We start from the raw sequence: 20,153 nt of genomic DNA, 5'->3' as shown, positions 1-20,153 counted from the left end.
ACTAGTTTTTATCTAGTGCTTTTCATTTATAGATCTATAATAACTTGACTTGATTAACCCCATTCCCCAAAGGGGGAAACTGAGGTACAGAAGGGAAAGTGACTGATACAAGGTCACTCGACAGGTGAGTTGCAGAGCCAGCAATAGACCCCAGGTCTCCTGAGTCCAGGTTCAGAGCTCTGTCCACTAGGGCAGACTCTGGAGGACGTCACCCTGGGAGTGGACCTGTCACTGCCGAAGGAGGAGGGAGGCACGGGGAGAGCAGAGGCAGACTGTTTCACTGTTGGGATGGCGTTAGTACAGGGGTTCTCAAACTTCACTGTGCTGTAACCCCCTTCTGACCACAAAAACTACTGCACGGCCACAAGAGGGGGGTGAAAGCCTGAGCTCCACTGACCCCAATAGCCAACGGGGAATGGGGCAAAGTCCAAGGGCTTCAGCTCCAGGCAGGGGGCCTAGACACAGAACCCTGCTTCCTGGGGCTGAAGCCTCGGACTTTGGCCCCAAGCGGTCTAACGCCAGCCTTGGCAAATCTATTACCATGAGGTTGTGACCCACCTTGGGGTCCTGACCCAGTTTGAGAGTCCCTAGGTTAGTAGGCTCCTGAGCCGTGTATCATGGCTGAAAGAGAGGAGGCTTGGAGGACCCCACTGTGATGACCACTTAAGGCAGGCAAAGGGAGCAGAAAAGGGACAGGAAATGCTGGGTGTGTGTGTGGGGGGGGGGGGGGGACGGACAGGTGAGGTAGAAATAGAGGGGCGTGGAGCAGCTGGATTGTGCCCAGCAGCACTAGGCTTGCATTGGGAGCCCTCTCACTGCTGGAGGAATATCCCACTGCCTCCCCCCGCCCCGCCCCCCCCCCCGGGGATCACTGCCTGGGGGGTGGGACAGGACAAATATCCTACTGACAGTCAGGAGTGGGGCAGGAGGAATATCCCACTGCCACTGCGGAGGGGAGGGGTGATATCACTGCTTGGGGGGCAAGACCCAGGGGATTTCACTGCTGGGGGGGCAGAGAAGGGCAGCTATCCTACTGACAGGGGGGGGCAGGAGGAATATCCCATTGCCACCCGGGGGGGAGGGATCACTGCTGGGGGGGGCAGAGCAGGGCAGATATCCTACTGACAGTGGGGGGGGGCAGGAGGAATATCCCATTGCCACCCGGGGGGGAGGGATCATTGCTGGGGGGGGCAGAGCAGGGCAGATATCCTACTGACAGTTGGGGGGGCAGGAGGAATATCCCATTGCCACCCGGGGGGGAGGGATCATTGCTGGGGGGGGCAGAGCAGGGCAGATATCCTACTGACGGGGGGGGGGCAGGAGGAATATCCCACTGCCACCCGGGGGGGATCTCACTGCTTGGGGGGCAGAACAGAAGGCCCCACGGCCACCCCCGGGGGAGGGGCTGTGGGCCCCACAGTGCGCAGGCAGGAGGACTATCCCCGGTCCCAGCTGTTCCACGGGGGCGGGGTTGATTGGCGACGCCCACGTGTCCCTTGGGGGGGGGGCTAGGAATGTCTCACTCTCACTCGGAGGGGGGGATAGGGAGAGCCCATTGTTCCCGGAGTAGGGGGGGGACTATTACCTGTCTCGCTCCTCTGCCCCGGCCTCGTTTCCTGCTTCCGCCGGCAGGGACCGCCCCTGGGCCTCAGCTGGGGATCCCGGGGGCGGGGCTGCCCGCCCCCTCCCGGCCCAGCCGCTCCGCTCCCCTGGCTCCAGCCGTGCCGCTGGGGGGTGGCCGCTCCGCGCGCTCACTGGCCGGGGGTGGTGCCCAGGGGCTGCGATGCCTAGTGGTTAGCCTCCATTCACTCCCCCGCAGGGTCGGCAGCCTCCTGACCCAGCCTTTCCAAGCTGTTGTGCACTCGGTGCATGTTTAAGGGGCTGTGCCCAGCCCGATGCGTTAGCCCTTTGCATGCCGCTTCGGGTTTTGTATGCCCCATCCCAAAAGACTAGGGTTTGCCTACTGGGGTAAATGATACCAGAATAAGGTCAGGTGTGAATTCAAAGTGCTGTAGTTAGACTGTACTGATGGAGCCCCTCAGGTGGACACTTATTCTGGTTTAAGATGAACTGTCTGGCGACGTCTAGACTGGCATGATTTTCCGGAAATGCTTTTAACGGAAAAGTTTTCCGCTAAAAGCATTTTCGGAAAAGAGCGTCTAGATTGGCACGGATGCTTTTCCGCAAAAGCACTTTTTGCGGAAAAGCGTCTATGGCCAATCTAGACACGCTTTTGCACAAAAAAGACTCGATCGCCATTTTCACAATTGGGGGTTTTTTGCGCAAAACAAATCTCAGCTGTCTACACTGGCCCTTTTGCGCAAAAGTTTTGCACAAAAGGGACTTTTGCCCGAACGGGAGCAGCGTAGTATTTCCGCAAAAAGCACTGATTTCTTACAGTAGGAAGTCAGTGCTTTTGTGGAAATTCAAGCGGCCAGTGTAGACAGCTGGCAAGTTTTTCTGGAAAAACAGCTGATTTTCCGGAAAAACTTGCCAGTCTAGACATAGCCTTTGGGTTTAGCTTTTATCCCCTGCCAAAATGACAAGCAAAACAGAAAAAGGCACTCTTAACTGGAGCAAGTGTCCACATGCGAAACTATTGGCGTAATTACCGCACTGCAAATTCACACCCTGTCTTACACTCATGTAACTTCCCTATGTAGGGAAACCCTTAGAAGCATGCTTTATAATTTGTTCTGAGGTTTTGGTTTGGACTTTTGATGACCTGGTTTCATTATTAAGCTATTTAACTGGATTCAAATGATAAATTGGATTGATTTTGATTAAATTGTTGAGTCAATAAACACGGTTTCCCACTTAGAACTTACTTTTGGTACTAATCTGTTGATATAATTCCAGTCCATGGTTGCAACTAACTTCAGGCATGACTTGTTGATTTGATGGAGGTATTTAGCGCTAATAATGATAGCTTAGTGCCAGTGATAATTTCTTCTCATTTTTAAATCTTAAATTAAAAGTTTTCACCTACTACATATGTAGTGTGTGTGTGTCCAGTTTTCTGAGTCTGTTCAAGAACTCCTTGTAAATGATAAGAGCTAATACCACCAAATCTGGTGTGCAGCTTCCTCTTATCATAACGTAAAGCAAGGCACCAGGACAATGGGATTTGCCTGGAATACAATTGTTTCTCATAAAAACACACAGGGAGAAATCTGCTAGCAAGTATAGTTATACTGCAGAATGATCACAGGGGGGCAGGCGCATGGGTGCAAGAGTGGCTAGCTAGGGGCAGTGCTCAGGATGATGCTGGCCAGCCCCAGGTAGCCGCTGGCCAGGCACCATGCTACCACAAAACTCAGACAGTTCCGGGGAACTGCTGGCTGGGGATTGGACAGCCTTCTGCACACTGTACCCCAGCCCTGACACCCACCACCTCCTAACCCCCTGCCCTGACTCCTGCACCCCTACACCTCTGCCCTGAGCCCCTCTTTACCCAAGCAATGCTGGGTAAATGTGTTAGTATGATTTATTAAAAAAAACAACAACAACCCTGGTACTGATTGCTTTCAATAAGCAACACTGGCCCAGAACCTTTAAGGGCCAAAGGTGGATACCAGCCTGTTGGATTAAAAGTCAGACTAGAGCCCCATGGTAAGTCTGTGGTTCTCCCAAAATGCATTGGGTGGCTGAAGAATGAGGGGGTAGCAGGCCTAGGGCCTGTAGTGCTGTCCCACAGCGCTCGGTGGTGGATGAAATAGAGATTGGCACATATCGGGTTCACTGCAAAGGGGGATAGGGCAGGGACAGAGAGGGTGTCAGTCCCCTCTCTGATGGAGGGGTCAGCCTGTTTCAGTGCAGTAAGGATCACAGTAACATCATTATCACTATATTGAATATAGAGGCAGACTGGATGGGAGCAGGGTTCCCCCTAAAAATCTGCAAATATCCCATGGCCACAAGCCTGGCCCAGCAAAAAAGACTGTCATTTCCTGATTTACTTGCAGATAGTTTCATGTTATTTACCTCCTTCCTGGTGATCCTTGGCCCTTCCCAGAATCAGCCGTTGTCTCCTTCCTGGGGATCTTCAGGAGATTTGCTGGGATCAGCCCTAGCTCCTTCCTGAGGATCTCTACGTTATGCCAGCTTCCTTATATAACAATAAGATAAAGAATGGGGTCATCAGGCAGAATTTAGGTCACTACAGCTCTGCTGGCAAAGACTGCGATTGTGATTATACAATTTCATGTAACTGATCCAACCAGAGGGAGGAACCTTTAGACAGGCTTAGAACTTCAGGGCAGAATGCACAGGCAAAAGAAACTGCAGCCTCTTCTCTATAACAGCTGGTATAGCTGTATGTATTTTGATGGATTTTAAGATATTTAATGCATTCAGGGCAAACGTCAGTTATTAAAGAGCTGAATGGATCCTAAGGCTGGCAGCATGAGTAGTGAAGAAGTCGGTTATCTTACAATGAAGTACTCTAGTGATCAGGTTTGGGTTATTTAACTGCTCTACTATGATGTCATATTGGTGCTTTTGGGGGAAGGGGAATTTCAGAGCAAAATTACTGAAAAATTGTGAGATCTATTTTATAATACATTTCATAATAGCTCCCACACAACATTTTTCACTATTTTTTTACATGCTATTTTTCTATACTCAAATGTAATTGACATTTTCAAAAGCTTGTACAGGTTGCACAAGAGTGAGTGGCCCTGGTGCAGTTATTGCGTTAGGAGAGCCATGTGTGTGCGCGTGCTGTGTTTGTGTGTGTGTGTGTGTGCTGTGTTGGTGTGTGTGTGTTGGTGTATGTGTGTGTGTGTTGGTGTAGGTGTGTGTGTGTGCTGTGTTGGTGTGTGTGTGCTGTGTGTGTGCTGTGTTGGTGTGCTGTGTTGGTGTGTGTGTGTGCTGTGTTGGTGTGTGTGTGTGTGTGTGTGTGTGCTGTGTCGGTGTGTGTGTGTGTGCTGTGTCGGTGTGTGTGTGTGTGTGTGCTGTGTTGGGGTGTGTGTGTGTGTATGTGTGTGTGGGTGTGCTGTGTCGGTGTGTTGGTGTGTGTGTGTATGTGTGTGTGTGTGCTGTGTCGGTGTGTGTGTGTGTGTGTGTGTGTGTGTGTGTGCTGTGTCGGTGTGTGTGCTGTGTCGGTGTGTGTGTGTGTGTGTGGGTGTGTGTGTGCTGTGTCGGTGTGTTGGTGTGTGTGTGTGTGTGTGTGTGTGCTGTGTTGGGGTGTGTGTGTGTGTATGTGTGTGTGGGTGTGCTGTGTCGGTGTGTTGGTGTGTGTGTGTATGTGTGTGTGTGTGCTGTGTCGGTGTGTTGGTGTGTGTGTGTGTGTGTGTGTGTGTGCTGTGTTGGTGTGTGTCTGCAAAAACAAGGCGGAGCCCCAGCCCCTCGGTGCCCCAGTAGCTCTGGCGGTGTGCACGTGCACTGTCTGGGGGGGCTGTATCCCCGGGGGGGGCTGTATCCCCAGCGGGGTTACACCCCCCCCCCCCGCACTGGGCTCGACTCTCTCCGCCTGCCCGGGCTGGCCTGGCGGGTCTCGTAACTCCCTCACTCCCCCCACCCCTGTGGGGGCGGGGCCCAGGGCGACTCCTCCAATCCCAGCCCGCCTCTCTTCCCGGCTCCTAAGATTCGAAGTCGCTGGGCGGAGCCTTGGGCTCCTCTCGGCCAATCAGCCCCGCGCTCCCGGCAGATCGGCACCTCAGCAGAGCTACCCGGAGTCGGCCTGCCTGGTTGCTAGGCGCCCCCGGAAGTCCCGCCTCGTGGTTCGGCCCCGCGCCGGCCCGTGTTGCCCTCGAGCCCCACCCGTCGTTTGGCTGCAGCAGCGCCCTGAGGCTGCGGGTGAGAGGAGGCGGGGACCGCCTCGCGCCCTGAGGCCCCGCCCACAGCTGCGTAGGGCGCTCGGGCCGGGCGGGGGGGGGGTGATCCCCGTGGGGGGGGGTGACGCGGGGGGGGGGAGAGGGTGATCCCCGTGGGGGGAGTGACGCGGGGGGGGGGGGGAAGAGGGTGATCCCCGTGGGGGGAGTGACGTGGGGGGGGGAGAAGAGGGTGATCCCCGTGGGGGGAGTGACGTGGGGGGGGGAGAAGAGGGTGATCCCCGTGGGGGGAGTGACGCGGGGGGGGGAAGAGGGTGATCCCCGTGGGGGGAGTGACGCGGGGGGGGGAAGAGGGTGATCCCCGTGGGGGGAGTGACGCGGGGGGGGGGGGAAGAGGGTGATCCCCGTGGGGGGAGTGACGCGGGGGGGGGAGAAGAGGGTGATCCCCGTGGGGGGAGTGACGCGGGGGGGGGGAGGGTGATCCCCGTGGGGGGAGTGACGCGGGGGGGGGGGGAAGAGGGTGATCCCCGTGGGGGGAGTGACGTGGGGGGGGGGGAGAAGAGGGTGATCCCCGTGGGGGGAGTGACGCGGGGGGGGGGGGGGGGGGGGGGAAGAGGGTGATCCCTGTGGGGGGAGTGACGTGGGGGGGGGAGAAGAGGGTGATCCCCGTGGGGGGAGTGACGCGGGGGGGGAGAGGGTGATCCCAGTGGGGGGAGTGACGTGGGGGGGGGAGAAGAGGGTGATCCCCGTGGGGGGGGGGGGGTGACGCGGGGGGGGGAAGAGGGTGATCCCCGTGGGGGGAGTGACGTGGGGGGGGGAGAAGAGGGTGATCCCCGTGGGGGGAGTGACGCGGGGGGGGGGGAGAGGGTGATCCCTGTGGGGGGAGTGACGTGGGGGGGGGAGAAGAGGGTGATCCCCGTGGGGGGAGTGACGCGGTGGAGAGAACGGGAAGAGAGAGTGGCCCACGTGGGGGGGGCGTGACGCGGGGGAGGGGGACAGAGGGGAGAGGGTGATCCCCATGGGAGGAGTGATGCGGGGGGGGGGGAGAGGGTGGCCCCCCCTTGGTAGGAGCGGCTGGGGGAGCAGTCCGTACTCTGTTTACCCTTTCTACAGGTCCGAGACATATTTTCTGTTGGACTTTATTGTCCTGGTAACACAAGTGACAACGCTGCCTGCGAAGCTCTCGGGCTTTCTGCAGGCTGGTGCTGTGCAGAGCCTGGGTGTTTTGTAGCCCCGTCGCTTAGTTTGTCAGCATTAGCTTTGCTGATTGATCAGGGAACCAGGCTTCTTGGTGTTACTGACTAGCCTGGGAAGATTTCCTTCTTCACAAGCGGTTTTGCAAGAGGTGCACCAATGGCCCCTTTTGTAACTTCAATAAGTAGTAAAAGTTTGACCCACAAACATCAGGAACTGCCTTCAGGTTGTGGAGATGCTGTTTCTTCATCAGGTAGTTAGTTGTATTTGTGCTTTGAGCTGTTCAAATGTAGATACAGTTCAGCAATTGAACCTTCAGATGATATGTTGGTACATTCCTGATTCTTGGTATATTCTTCATCATGGTTATTTTTTTGAGGTCTGTGAGTGGAAACGTTGTTGAATTGCTTTTTGTCTTTTCATTTTGACTTTGACCTGCAACATATGAAATAGGAATGAACGTGACATTACCCATTATCTGTGTCCAGCTCAGTTTTTGAACCTTTCACGCTGCCTTCACTGTGAGAACAACCATTCTGATCTGTTCATAAAAAAACCTCCAGCAATGTAGCTTGCTTCCAGCTATACAGTATAAGTGTTATAGATGGTCACTTACGAATTACACTGCAGAAGAACACCAACAAAGTCTCCAGTCCCAGACTCTGACACCCCTTTCCCCCCCCCCCGCCCCAAATATACATCTCGTATAGCCCAGCACTCCACTGGACAATTCAAGCTCTTATCAAGTCCATCATTTCATAAATAGAAAGTGATATGCACAAACCCTGTATCTCAAGTGGAGATTCCCCCCAAAATATCCAAACATGCTGGTTTAGATAAAATAATAAAACAAGCTTAATAACCACAAAAATAAAGATTTTAAGTGATTACAAGTCACGAGGCATAAAAGTCAGAATTTATTACAAAATGCAAGAGGCAAAACACAGCTAATTAACGTAACAGGCTAAGTGAATTCAAAGTAAAATGTCTCTCACCACATGCTTTTGCAGTCTTGCAGGCTAGAATCCTTTCAGCCAACCTGCCTTCCACTCCAGTTCAGTGTTCCTTCAATTGTTTCTGATGCTGTGAGCAAATAGAAAAGGAAAAGTGTTTTGGACCGTCTCTCCTCATTTCTTATAGTTCTGTTTTCTCTTTGAAGATCATCTCTAGCTGGGATTCAGGTGACAGAAGGTCTGGAGGACAGAAACCTCCAGTGATGTTGCTGTCAATAGGTATAGCTCCCGCTCAGACCTTTCTTCCTGGCAAAGAATGGATGATAAACCAGATAATAGTCAATTCGATGTTGTTGACACTTGATTGAAGTTAGGGATGTAATAGTGTGGCCGATTAACCGATAAGCTTTTGCTTATCGGTTATGCTATAGACTACACACATCCCTGCCCCCGCCCACCATAATTTTTAGCAGGCTGCCCAGCAGCCCGGCTCAGTACTGGCTTGCTCACTAATAGGGGAAGTAGAGGTGGGTGACAACCTGGGAAGCAGTGATCATGAGATGGTAGATTTCAGGATCCTGACCAAAGGAAGAAAAGAGAGTAGTAACATATGCACCTTGGACTTCAGAAAAGCAGACTTTGACTCCCTCAGAGACCTGATGGGCAGAATCCCCTGGGATGCTAACATGAAGGGGAAAGGAGTCCAGGAAAGCTGGCAGTATTTTAAAGAAGCCTTATTGAAGGCACAGAAAGAAACCATCCCGATGCGTAGCAAGAGAAGCAAACATGGTAGGAGACCAGATTGGCTTACAGGGGAAATCCTCGGTGAACTTAAGCACAAAAAGGGAGCTTACAAAAAGTGGAAACTTGGACAAATGACCAGGGAGAGCTATACATGTATAGCTCGAGAATGCCGGGGGGGTATCAGGAAGGTTGGGCGCAGCAGGTAGTGATCAATGGCTCGATGTCAGGATGGCGGTCGGTTTCTAGCGGAGTGCCCCAAGGTTCTGTTCTAGGACCGGTTTTGTTCAATATCTTTATTAATGATCTGGATGAGGGGATGGATTGCACCCTCAGCAAGTTTGCAGATGACACTAAGCTGGGGGGAGAGGTAGATACACTCGAGGGCAGAGATAGGGTCCAGAGTGACTTAGATAAATTGGAGGATTGGGCCACAAGAAATCTGATGAGGTTCAACAAGGACAAGTGTAAAGTCCTGCACTTGGGACGGAAGAATCCCAAGCATTGTTACAGGCTGGGGACCAACCAGCTAAGTAGTAGTTCTGCAGAAAAGGACCTGGGGGTTACAGTGGATGAGAAACTGGATATGAGTCAACAGAGAGTCCTTGTAGCAAAGAAGGCTAATGGCATATTAGGTTGTATTAGGAGGAGCATTGCCAGCAGATCCAGGGATGTGATTATTCCCCTTTATTCGGCTCTGGTGAGGCCATATCTGGAGTATTATGTCCAGTTCTGGACCCCCCACTACAAAAAGGATGTGGACGCATTGGAGAGGGTCCAGCAGAGAGCAACTAAAATGATTCGGGGGCTGGAGCATATGACCTATGAGGAGAGGCTGAGGGAGTTGGGTCTGTTTAGTCTGCAGAAGAGAAGAGTGAGGGGGGATTTGGTAGCAGCCTTCAACTTCCTGAAGGGAGGTTCCAAGGAGGATGGAGAGAGGCTGTTCTCAGTAGTGACAGATGGCAGAACAAGGAGCAATGGGCTCAAGTGGTGAGTGAGGATATTTTCGTGTTTGATTGGGATTGTTCATAGACATTGCTAAAAATGGTTTTAACCACAGACATTTAAACGGTATTGAATTCACAACATGTTATAAAACGCTTAGGTCCCAACAGTCCTGATGGACTTGTAGCTGAATATCCAGCATGGTTGATTAATTTGAATCTGTGTTGTGCATGAGCTGCATTATAAGATGGTCAGTTTATTTCCAGAATCATAGAAATGGAGGTTTGGAAGGAATCTCAAGAGGTTATCTAGCCCCATAGTCCTGAATTTTTTGGACTCAGAATCCATTTGTTTATGGTCTGTTGTGGCTGAGGAATGGTTTGGCTGCTTTCTTTGAAACATTTTAGTGATCCAATTTTGGGTACCAGCCCACAGGTGGAGAAACCCTTATCTAGCCCATTTTCCCTCCACCCCACTAAGGGAGGATTAATTAAAAAACCAACAACAACAACAATAAATAATTCCATTCTTTTAACCAAGATCTATAGGTGGGACTTAGTGTGAAGGCTGTACTGTGTGTATATATATAGAATGAAAGGTGCTTTCTATAAAGAGCTAATTCTTCTTACAATATTTCAGCACAATGCAAAGAACTTCACGGCTGAAGAGAGAGCTGCATCTGTTGACCACAGAACCTCCCCCAGGCATTATGTGCTGGCAAAACACAAACCGGATGGATGATCTGCGAGCTCGTATGTATTACTATCGTGACTTTTTGGTAGGCACTACTCCAGATTTCTTTCTGCCATGGTAATGTCTACTGGGCAGTGTCTTGGCAAAACCTGCCAGTGAAGCATCCCTCTGAGTGTGTATTTTGTCTGCACTTCACAATTTGGGGATGAACTTAACCCCAGTCCATGAAATTTTTGCTTGATTCTTGACCACTCTTCGGGTATCTGTTTTTCCTTTTGGAATTCCTTCTTTGTTCCCTATTGATTGGATCCCCGGTCATGTGGCTAGAAAGTATGGACCAGGGGGAGGAGTTGAGGAAACTGTCACACTGTGGTGTGCTCTCTGTTAAGTTCTTAGTGTGTCCTTACTAAATCAGGAGTAGGGAATCGTTTCAGCCACAGTGTCCCATGCATAGCTAGAGCACCTCTGCGGGGGGAGGGAGAGCCCCAAGCCTTATGGACCAGATCCAGCCTGTGGGCCATAGCTAAATCAACCCCTGCAAAATCGATATGTGTACCACTGATCTCCTGGTAAGGGAAGACAAGGCCTTAGATAACTACTGATTAAGACCCTCCCTAGTTCTCACTTGTCACCTTGTTTTGTTTGGTCAATGTTTTAACGGTCTAAAGTTATAAACGGTGTGATGGGAATGCACAACTAGCAGAAGCTTGTGGCGGGGAGGGGGGAAGAACACCCGTTTTGAATGTTTATAGTTGTCTAATTTATTTCTTTAAGAAATTTTGGGTGGTGCAGACACGCCGTATGAAAAAGGAGTTTTCAGCTTGGAAGTAGTTGTTCCTGAAAGGTAATTAACCCACTGCCTGTAGGAATGTAGAGGGGATGGGGCCAACACACATAGTAAGAAGGAAGTTTATTTTTACCTTCCTGTCAAACATACTGCATCTTTTTCTTTTTCCTGATTATAGCTGAAGTGAATTGATTTAACTAAAAGGGATTTCAGGTAAAATGAGAGAGGCAAGTAATCTGAGGCAGTGAGAAGTTAGCTTCCCAGCAAAAGGGAATCTAGTGCTGTGCAAAGGACAGACATCAAACTGAATACTGTTCAGGCCATGTGTTAGAGGGCATGGCGAGAGAGGAGACTGTTTCTCCAAAAACTTGCTGAAGAGAAGTGGTTTTGGAATTTGCAGGTGGCTGGGGAGAGGACACTGGTGCTGTTTGTGGTAAAGTGGAACTGAAAATTCAGCTAGATTATATTTTACGTGAAATCTGTTTCTTTATTCCTTATTCTTAAAAGATATCCATTTGAACCCCCGAAGATTCGCTTTCTGACACCCATCTACCATCCCAACATTGACTCTGCTGGAAGGATCTGCCTGGATGTTCTCAGATTACCACCCAAAGTAAGTCAGTGCTACTCTAGTGGGGATCAGTTACAGACAATGCTAACCTCCCCTGTTGTCCTAGCTGTAAAAGCTTCATGGATATTACATATTGGCTCTTGTTTATGTGGATACTTGTGATGCAGGTAACTAGAATGAATGCCATCGGTTACTCAAGATATTTTTGTTTTTAATGCTTTAAGGGCTGGAATTTGTGCCTAAGAGTTAGGTGCTCCTCTAAATATCACAGCTTCGATGCCTAAATCCTGATCCAATATAGTTATAAATGACAGATGACACTGTGAGCCAGTGTGAATTAAACTGGAGTGAGAACTCCTCTGCGTCACTCTTGTCAAATAACTCTCTTGAAATGGTCTGAATAGAAACTGCAGAGCTAATAGGTTTGAGCTAGGGGTGTACAATGACCTAACAGTTAACTGACTAAGTGGGATCGGGGCTGGGGACTGCTCCATCCCCTAGTTCCCTGGACTGGGGATGATTCCCAGTGGACAGAGGCTGCTTGGCAGCAGCAGACAGGAAGCTGCACCAACCCCCACAGGTTCCTGGTTAACCCAAACCAGTAAGCATTATGGTTAACCAAATAATCGGTTCTCTTTCCCATCCCTAATATGATCGCTGTGTCTGTGCGCTGGAGAGTACATTGACACGCTAGCTGTGGTGAGTCAAAAGAGTGAGAGCCAGGTGAGGCATGGAATGCTTTTGTCCTTTGTAGGAAAGATCACAATGTTACTACTTTGAGAACCACTGACCTGACATCAAATGTCTTCCATGCTGTATAAACAATGGTAACCACTGTGTGTACTGCATTAACGCCTGGAAACTCCGGAGGAAAATGTGTTCATTCTCGGTCTGAGCAGACTTGTAGAGGTGCTCAGCTTATGAGCAGGCTTCTCCCTGTTAAGCTGTTTTTATGGTTCTGTTTCTGTGAAGGGTGCGTGGAGGCCGTCCCTGAATATCTCCACATTGCTGACCTCTATACAACTGCTGATGAGTGAGCCTAACCCCGATGACCCTCTCATGGCAGACATAGTACGTACTCTTCTTTTGTTCCTTTGGTGAAAATGCTGGTCCATATAAGTTAGAGCAGCGACAGAATAGTATCTGTGTTCACCCTTCTGCATAAGGAGCTAAGAAGGTTCATGGGTGCATGATCTGGGTGCAAACATCTGTCATTGCCTCTCTTTATTATTTCTAGTCCTCGGAGTATAAATACAACAAGGATGTATTCATCCAAAATGCCAAACAATGGACTGAGAAGTACGCAAGCCAGCAAAACAGGGTAAGAAATGTATTGTGCTTTTATTTTGCTACAGAGGAATTGGGAGTAGCCTAATCTTCACATGTATGGTCTTGCTAGTCCTCAGGAAGTAACATGAGTGGTGCAGATTTATCACTTTCAATACTGCTCTTTCTTCCTTGTCTCTAACGTGTTGACCCCAGTGCATTTTTGAATGTGTATTTCAGGTTCCCGTATTTTTTTTTTTTAAATTGGGAGTGGATTGCCTGTCTTCACAGAATTCAGCTCCAGGGTTCTCAGGGCTGTGATTGTACTATAATGTGAACTTTCTAAGTTTAACTTCTGTCTTTCAGAAATTTTTCTTAATTCTTTTTAGGTAAATTTTTATTTTGTTTCCATACCCATGTTGCCATAGCTAGAGATTCCTGTGTATGCGGCCTAGTATATATCCCTTAAACTTCCCTAGTGTACCATAAACCGTATTTTGCCTGTGTAGCTGTGTCCCACTAAGCATGATTTCTTAGTATTGATACTCACATACCAATAAAGTGCTCCTAGTGTAGGTACAGTCTGTATCCACACAAGGGATACAGTTTACTGGGTATGATTGTTTTTAAATCGCACGCATAACTGACATTATTATAATGACAGAAGTTTCTAGAGTATATCTGACTTATGTCTTGGGTGAGATCCTTCCACTTTCTGTGTCTGCACTGGACTTACGAAAAGTGCTCTGGGATATGTTTAAGAGTTGGGATCTGCCCCAGTGTCCTTGGTCAAAATATCCCTTCCTATATTGTACTTAGTGCTGGATATTTGTTTGTGTAATATGATGTACAGTTCTATCTGGGGAATGTATGGCTATATGCAGATTATGACCTTGTCACAGGGTGGCTGGCCCCTGGACTGAGTAGGTCCAGCTCCCCTATGCTAGAGTTAGGTGCTGTGACCTGGACCAGTTCCGGGAGCAGGGTTGCACCTGGGGCTGTGGGTAAAACACTATCCCCCACAACTAGCTGCTAGGATGGATCGTGACTCATAACTCTTCATGATGGCTGCTTAGAGGAGCATAGCAGCTGCTTCAGTTTTTGACCTTTCAAGTCAAAGGGTTTTAACAAAGACGTCCGACCGAGGCAACCTTCAGCTGGTTAGAGTTTCCTTTTTTCACTCAACCATCCTGCAAGTTGGCCAGAGGAAACTAGCCACTGTATTTTTTTTGCAATTGTAACACTAGGGGGCACCTGAACCCTTGACAATTGTCTGACTTCTCAAAAATAGCTGGGCAGTCTCACTTGTCTAATGAAAATGGGGCACCTGGTGCCCAATGTACTTGTCTAGTAAATTGTGGTGACCCAAATATGTCCAGGGGGGAGGGGGAGATGTGGTGGGAAGAAATAGCAAACCATTGCTGCCTCCTGTAGCTTGGGGGTATTTGGTTTGCTACAAATGGGAGATAAGTGGCGACTGATATCTGACAAAGTCCTTGCCTGTCAGTTCTGGGCCTGCATCTTTGTGTCTCTGCTTCCCCAACCCCTGTTCCACTTCGGCCCTGGGCTCAGCTGATCCCGCTTCCCAGCACACCCCCTTAGTGTTTCTCCTACAGACATCTCTGTGGGTACCCTGTGCACCCTAAATAAGCTCTCTGATCCTGCTATCCCAACTCCCCATTTCTTTTGACTATTCCCCCTGCTCTTGACACTCTCCTCCCTTAAATTAATAACATAAATACATGTTTAAACTCGGGGGAACTCACCCTATAGAAACAATCAGCCTTGTAACATTATTTTATGTAAGCTCCCTCCTCCTCTACCCACATCCTTGAGCACTGTCTGTCCCCAAACCCTTTAGCCTTAAAGCTTTTTATCAGGGATAGTTTCTTTCATCTGAAAGATCTGTCTCCACTACAAGCAAGACTTGCTTTTGGGGCTGGCAGGTCCATTGCAGTGTAACTGTCGCAAGAGGCCATGATGGTCCAGGGTGATGAGATCCCTGCAGTAACAGTCTCCCAGGGACATAGGTTTTACTGATGGGGACTTAGATATGCCCACTTTTCAATGGGATGCCCATATAGTGAGCAGAGTAAGGGAATCATATGCTCCAAGAAGGCTGTATTGCCAAGTAGGTTTTGCAGGCTGCTATATTCGGAACTAAGGACAGGTTTATTTAACATTGTTGCTTTCATAGCTCAGTGCAGAGAATTACAGTAATCAAGCCGGGTGGTCCACAAATGTGTAGCTCAATGTGGCCAAATCTGCATCTGCCAGGAGGAGGCAAAGTTGTCATATGGCTAGAGGCCTGCAAATCTGCAGTTATTCCCTATTTATCCACGGGCCGGGTTTGCGGGTCACCGATCAGATACAGGTACAAATTTTGTATCTGTTCAGGGCTCTGCATGTGGCTGTAGGTTGAAAAGGGCATTCCCCTATGTCTGTAGCTATGGGACGATCCAATCCAAGTGGACGCTAGGCCTGCGGATTGTTTCGTGGATTTGAGAGAGGAGATGTACAATGTAGGGGTGCCTCATTTCACCACCAGCTTCACCTCAGTCTTTCCAGCCAGCTGCTCTCACCTAGTTGCTTATTTTAGCTTTTCCCCTCTGTATTCTGTTATGTACTTTGCAACCTTAACACTTACTGTCTTTTTTTTAAAGTCAAGCACTTGAGAGTTAGGAAGTGTAAGAATTAAGGTTGCTTGTACAAACTTAATTTGCTCCTATCTTTTTGTAAAAAATCCGTACATGAACCCATCCTTATTTATTTGTATTACTGTGGTGGCTAGGATGCCTAGTCATGTATCAAGTTCATTGTGCCAGATATAGGCGCAATACAAACTTCTTGCCAGAGTCCCCCTGCTCGATTCAGTGCTACAGATACATAGTCACTGAAATATCTATTCAGTTCTTTTATTCCTGGCCTGCACAACATACGGCCCGAGGGTCCCTTATTTCATAGAGGGATAAGGGATCTTTTGGAAAAGGCTTTATTTTCCGCAAGATCAGCGTCTAGACTGGCGCTTTCTTCCGGCAAAGCGCCGTGCCGAAAAAAGCAGCAGTCATTTTTATGCTAATGAAGGGGGGGAGATTTAAATCCCCGCTTCATTAGCAATTGCGATACGTCTAATTTACATCCCTTTTATGAAAAAGGGATGTAGTCTAGACATAGCCTAATGAGTTTATCCTCACAACAGCCTCTGTAAGGTACAGAGATATTACTTTCACTTTAAAGCAGGGGAATTGAAGCAGAGATATTGGGACCGAAATAGTGACGGTCTAGGAAGGAGAACTGCAGAAAGGAATCTAGAGGCCACAAGCTAAATATGAGTCAACAGTGTGATGCTGTTGCAAAAAAAGCAAACCTGATTCTGGGATCCATTAACAGGTGTGTTGTGAGCAAAACACGAGAAATCATTCTTACGCTCTACTCTACACTGATTAGGCCTCATTTGGAGTACAGGCAGTCCCCGGGTTACATGGATCCGACTTGCATCAGATCCCTACTTACAAACGGGGTGAGGCAACCCTGCACTAGCTGCTTCCCCCCAGCAGACCAGGGAGACGCGAAGCTAGCGTTCCCCCCCCCCCCCCAGCAGACCAGGGAGACGCGGAGCGGCTTTTCTCAGCAGACACCTCAGCTTGAGAATAAAGGACTGAGGGAAGTGAGATGTGGGAGAATAAAACTGAGCTCTGGAGAAATGTTTGGCTAGAGTTTCCCCTACAATATATACCAGTTCCGACTTACATACAAATTCAACTTAAGAACAAACCTACAGTCCCTATCTTGTACGTAACCCGGGGACTGCCTGTATTGTGTCCAGTTCTGGGCACTGCATTTCAAGAAAGATGTGGAGAAATTGGAGAAGGTCCAGAGAACAGCAACAAAAATGATTTAAAGGTCTAGAAAACATGAGCTTTGAGGCAAGGCTGAAGGAATTGGGCTTGTTTAGTTTGGAAAAGAGAAGACAGAGACGGGACGTGATAGCGGTTTTCAGGTGTCTAAAAGAGTATCACAGGGAAGAGGGGGGGAAATTATTCTCCGTGGCCTCTGATGATAGGACAAGATGCAGTGTGCTTAAACTGCAGCAAGGGAGGTTTAGATTGGACATCCGGAAAGGTTTCCTGTCACCCTGGAATAATAGACAGATATCTATTTGAGGGCGGGGGGCTGGACTCGATGACCTCTTGAGGTCCCTTCCAGTCCTATTATTCTATGATTCTATGATCTGTCAGGGATTATTTAGATCAGTGTTTTTTAAAGTGTGTTCCGTGGCACACGGTGTGCTGCGGAGACCAGAGTTCAAAATGGCCATCCTGAAAAGAGCAATGCCTGCTCTCCTGATAAAAGGGCAAACTGTTTGGGGTTTTTTTTTTGCTTAACTACTTTTCCTCGTCCTTTTTTGTTTGTTTGTTTGTTTTTGTTCAACAACTTTTCCCTTTGGAATGGCCACCCTTAAAGGTTCAACCAAAAAATCCTTGGTATCGTCCCCCCCAAAAATTGTTTGGTATTCCTTGGTCTTAAAAAGTTTAAGAAACACTGATTTAGACGGTGCTTGGTCCTGTTGTGAGGACAGGGGACTGGACTGGATGATCTCTTGAGGTCCCTTCCAGTTTTAGTGTTCTCTGATTCTCTGACTACTAGAAACCTAATTTCCAGCCTAAATTGGCCTATTTTTATAGACTTTTAATGATGCATCTGCACAGAGTGGTCTGAAGTGCTTTGGATCCCCTCCCCTTTTCCCCCTCTCCCCCACACTATCATCAATATGTAAGCCTTCCACTTTTCCAGGAGGAAGTGCTAATGTGTCTCCAGAAAGTACATGCTCCTAGGACTGATGTGATCTTCGAAACTGACTGTGAATGTTATAAAAAGTAAAGGGAATCTTCTTTGTTTGAATTTTGTCTCTTACATAATTCCAGGCTTCCACAACGCCAGATGAGGAAGTGACCCAAAGCGAGGCTAGCACTCTCAAAGAATCTGCCATCTCCCAGAAAAGAAAAGGAAATGTTGCCAGCAGGAAGGGGAAAAAACCCTGCTTAGATTCATAGAGGTTTCCTGTCTACATTTTTTTTATGAACGTGTGACGTTGGCAGCTTTCACTTGTGTCTCTGTCCTTGAGCGAATAACCGCAATGGCCGGTGTTTGTTTTCAGATTAAAGCTTTTTTTATTTTATGCCAGTGGCATTACATGTTTTCTATTCTTGTTTGTCTTGCATTGTTTTTGTCTAAGTATTTGGAAGGAAGGTAGAACTGGGAATAATAAATTGTCTTGTACGTTTTAGAGTTCTCCGGAGGTGGTGATTCTTGTGTGAATGAGAAATTGCTTAACATTGTCCATGGCCAGTGTTTTTTTGTGTTCATGGTTGATGAGACTAGACATTTGAACATATAATTAAAGAGCGTACTTGAATTTGTAAGTGGTGTTTGCTGTTTCCTACCACAATTGAGACATCAGCACACCAGCCTGTAGCAGTAATGACTGTAAATGCACATGAGTGTGGGCATATTGTATGCTTCACCCTTTCCCTAGCCATCTTTCCGGCTGTGCCGTCAAGAACCAGTTCATAAATCACAACGTTAAGCCATCTGCTCAGCTTGTTGAAGTAATGTTTTATGACCAAAACTGGAACTGTCTAGAGGGATATTTAAACAAGTGTATTTTACCCCTTCCCGTCCCTTAATGCATATTTGTATCCACTCATCAACTTGTACCTTACGCCTCAAGTCTGCATTTGGCCATTGAATCTATATTTTGGTAAGCTTGGGGACTGGAAAAGGTGAGCTACCAAGGAAAACAACTGACTGTGCTGTGAAAGAAATTGTAATTTAAAACCTCAACCGCTATTCCTCACTTCCTTCTGACTTCCCAGCATGTAAGAATCACCACACCTTCCCTTATAGGTGCAGAGGGGTTAGTGTAAGAAAGCTAACGCTCCGAGGTATGGTGCTTCTATGGATTTCGGTTGGAGTTACGGTTGCTGAGCACTTCTAGCAAAGTCCTGCAAATGTCCATTTTAAGCACCTCTGAAATGGACCATAACATTGAATCTAAACTAACCAGTAGTTTCCCAAGCAGTGAATGGAAGTGCTTTGCCATTAGCTTATCTTAGGGCTCGTCAGCACTTAATACTCTAGTGGCTCCGCTGCAGTGCTTCAGAGAAGATGCTTCCTATGCCAATGGCATGGGTTCTGCTAGTGGGGGAGGTAACCTGCCTCTTAGGGAAGCAATAGCCAAGGGAACAGGAGAATTCTCCCTTAGACCTAGTGCTGTCTAGGGATTAGGTCAGCTGGGAGCGGGTCCAAGGGGCAGAGCTGAGGCCAGGCCACAATGGGGGCCAGAAGCCAGGGCCCTCTCTAGTGGGCTGTTAGTGCACCTGCATGGCGAGGACTGGGAGAGCGTGTCACCCAGTTCTGCTCCTGCCAGGGCTGCTGTGCACCTGGCTGCAAGCCACTGTGGCCTGGCTGCAGCTCTGTGCCTGGCCTTGCCTTGGCCCCCCCCCCCCCCCCAGCCGTGGTCCCCTTAGAGGTAAAGGGGCATGATGAGTAAGGTTTGGGGATCACTCTACTTAGGTTTGAGCAATCCCCATGAGGGCAATGACACTAGAATCATAAAACCGGAAGGAACCTCCAGAGATCAAGTGCAGTCCCCAGCACACACAGCAAGACCAAGCATTATCTAGAATCTAAACCAACCCTGGCAGGTGTCTGTCCAACCTGCTCTTAAATATCTCCAGGGATGGAGATTCCACAACCCCCTTAGGCAATTTATTCCAGTGTTTAACCACCCTGCCAGGCAGTTTTCCATAGGGTCGGACCTAAGCCCATTGTTTCTTGTCCTATCATTGGAGGTTAGGGAGAATAATTTTTCTCCATCCTTGTAATAACAGCTTTCAAGTGCCTAAAAGGTTATGTCCCCTCTGTCTTCTCTTTTCCAGACTAAACCAAGCCAGTTCTTTCAGTCTTCCCTCATAGGTCATGTTTTCTCGACCTTTCATCATGTTTGTTGTTCTTTAGAACGTCTCCATTTTGTTTTCCATGTTGCTCAGAGAAGAGGGAGAAACAATAACAAGAAACTTGAAAATGGCAGAGGTGCTTAATGACGTCTTTGTTTCAGTTTTCACCAAGAAGTTTGATGGTAATGGGGATGCCTAACATAGTGAAGGCCTGTGGAAATGCAGTAGGTTTAGAAGTTAAAATAAAAAAACAGATCAAGTTAAAAATTA

General features: G+C 48.5%; 2 protein-coding genes across 8 annotated transcripts in view; one reads left to right on the top strand and one right to left on the bottom strand.

The window, feature by feature from the left end:
* The window catches only part of LOC102460658 (cryptochrome-1), a 31,663-nt gene extending 27,471 nt beyond the window's left edge, over positions 1-4,192 (bottom strand). For 4 of the 5 annotated variants that reach the window (XM_075909948.2, XM_075909951.2, XM_075909949.2 and 1 more), the window contains exon 1: positions 1,586-1,694. The gene's annotated coding sequence lies outside the window, so the exon portion shown is untranslated. Of the gene's footprint in view, positions 1-1,585; positions 1,695-3,984 lie in introns of those variants that run through there. The other variant, XM_075909947.2, reaches the window with a different exon arrangement.
* Positions 4,193-5,639: 1,447 nt separating this feature from the next.
* On the top strand, positions 5,640-18,209 carry UBE2T (ubiquitin conjugating enzyme E2 T). 3 transcript variants are annotated; one of them, XM_089773708.1, is made up of 8 exons: positions 5,664-5,799; positions 8,128-8,200; positions 10,247-10,359; positions 11,075-11,144; positions 11,595-11,700; positions 12,631-12,729; positions 12,896-12,979; positions 17,850-18,209. In XM_089773708.1, exons 3-8 carry the CDS (start codon positions 10,251-10,253, stop codon positions 17,976-17,978), a joined length of 597 nt encoding a protein of 198 aa, XP_089629834.1. In that variant the 5' UTR covers positions 5,664-5,799; positions 8,128-8,200; positions 10,247-10,250; the 3' UTR covers positions 17,979-18,209. The 3 variants fall into 3 exon arrangements, with proteins under 3 accessions (XP_075766344.1, XP_089629834.1, XP_075766345.1); XM_075910229.2 differs by lacking the exon at positions 8,128-8,200 and having other exon boundaries at positions 5,640-5,799; XM_075910230.2 differs by lacking the exons at positions 5,664-5,799; positions 8,128-8,200 and adding an exon at positions 6,900-7,221.
* The last annotated feature ends 1,944 nt before the right edge of the window (positions 18,210-20,153 follow it).

The sequence above is a fragment of the Pelodiscus sinensis genome, chromosome 27 (genome assembly GCF_052426305.1).
Source record: "Pelodiscus sinensis isolate ZL-2025 chromosome 27, ASM5242630v1, whole genome shotgun sequence".
Lineage (NCBI taxonomy): Eukaryota > Metazoa > Chordata > Testudines > Trionychidae > Pelodiscus > Pelodiscus sinensis.
The sequence above is the reverse complement of the archived record's forward strand: the minus strand, read 5'-3'. Positions and strand labels throughout refer to the sequence as shown.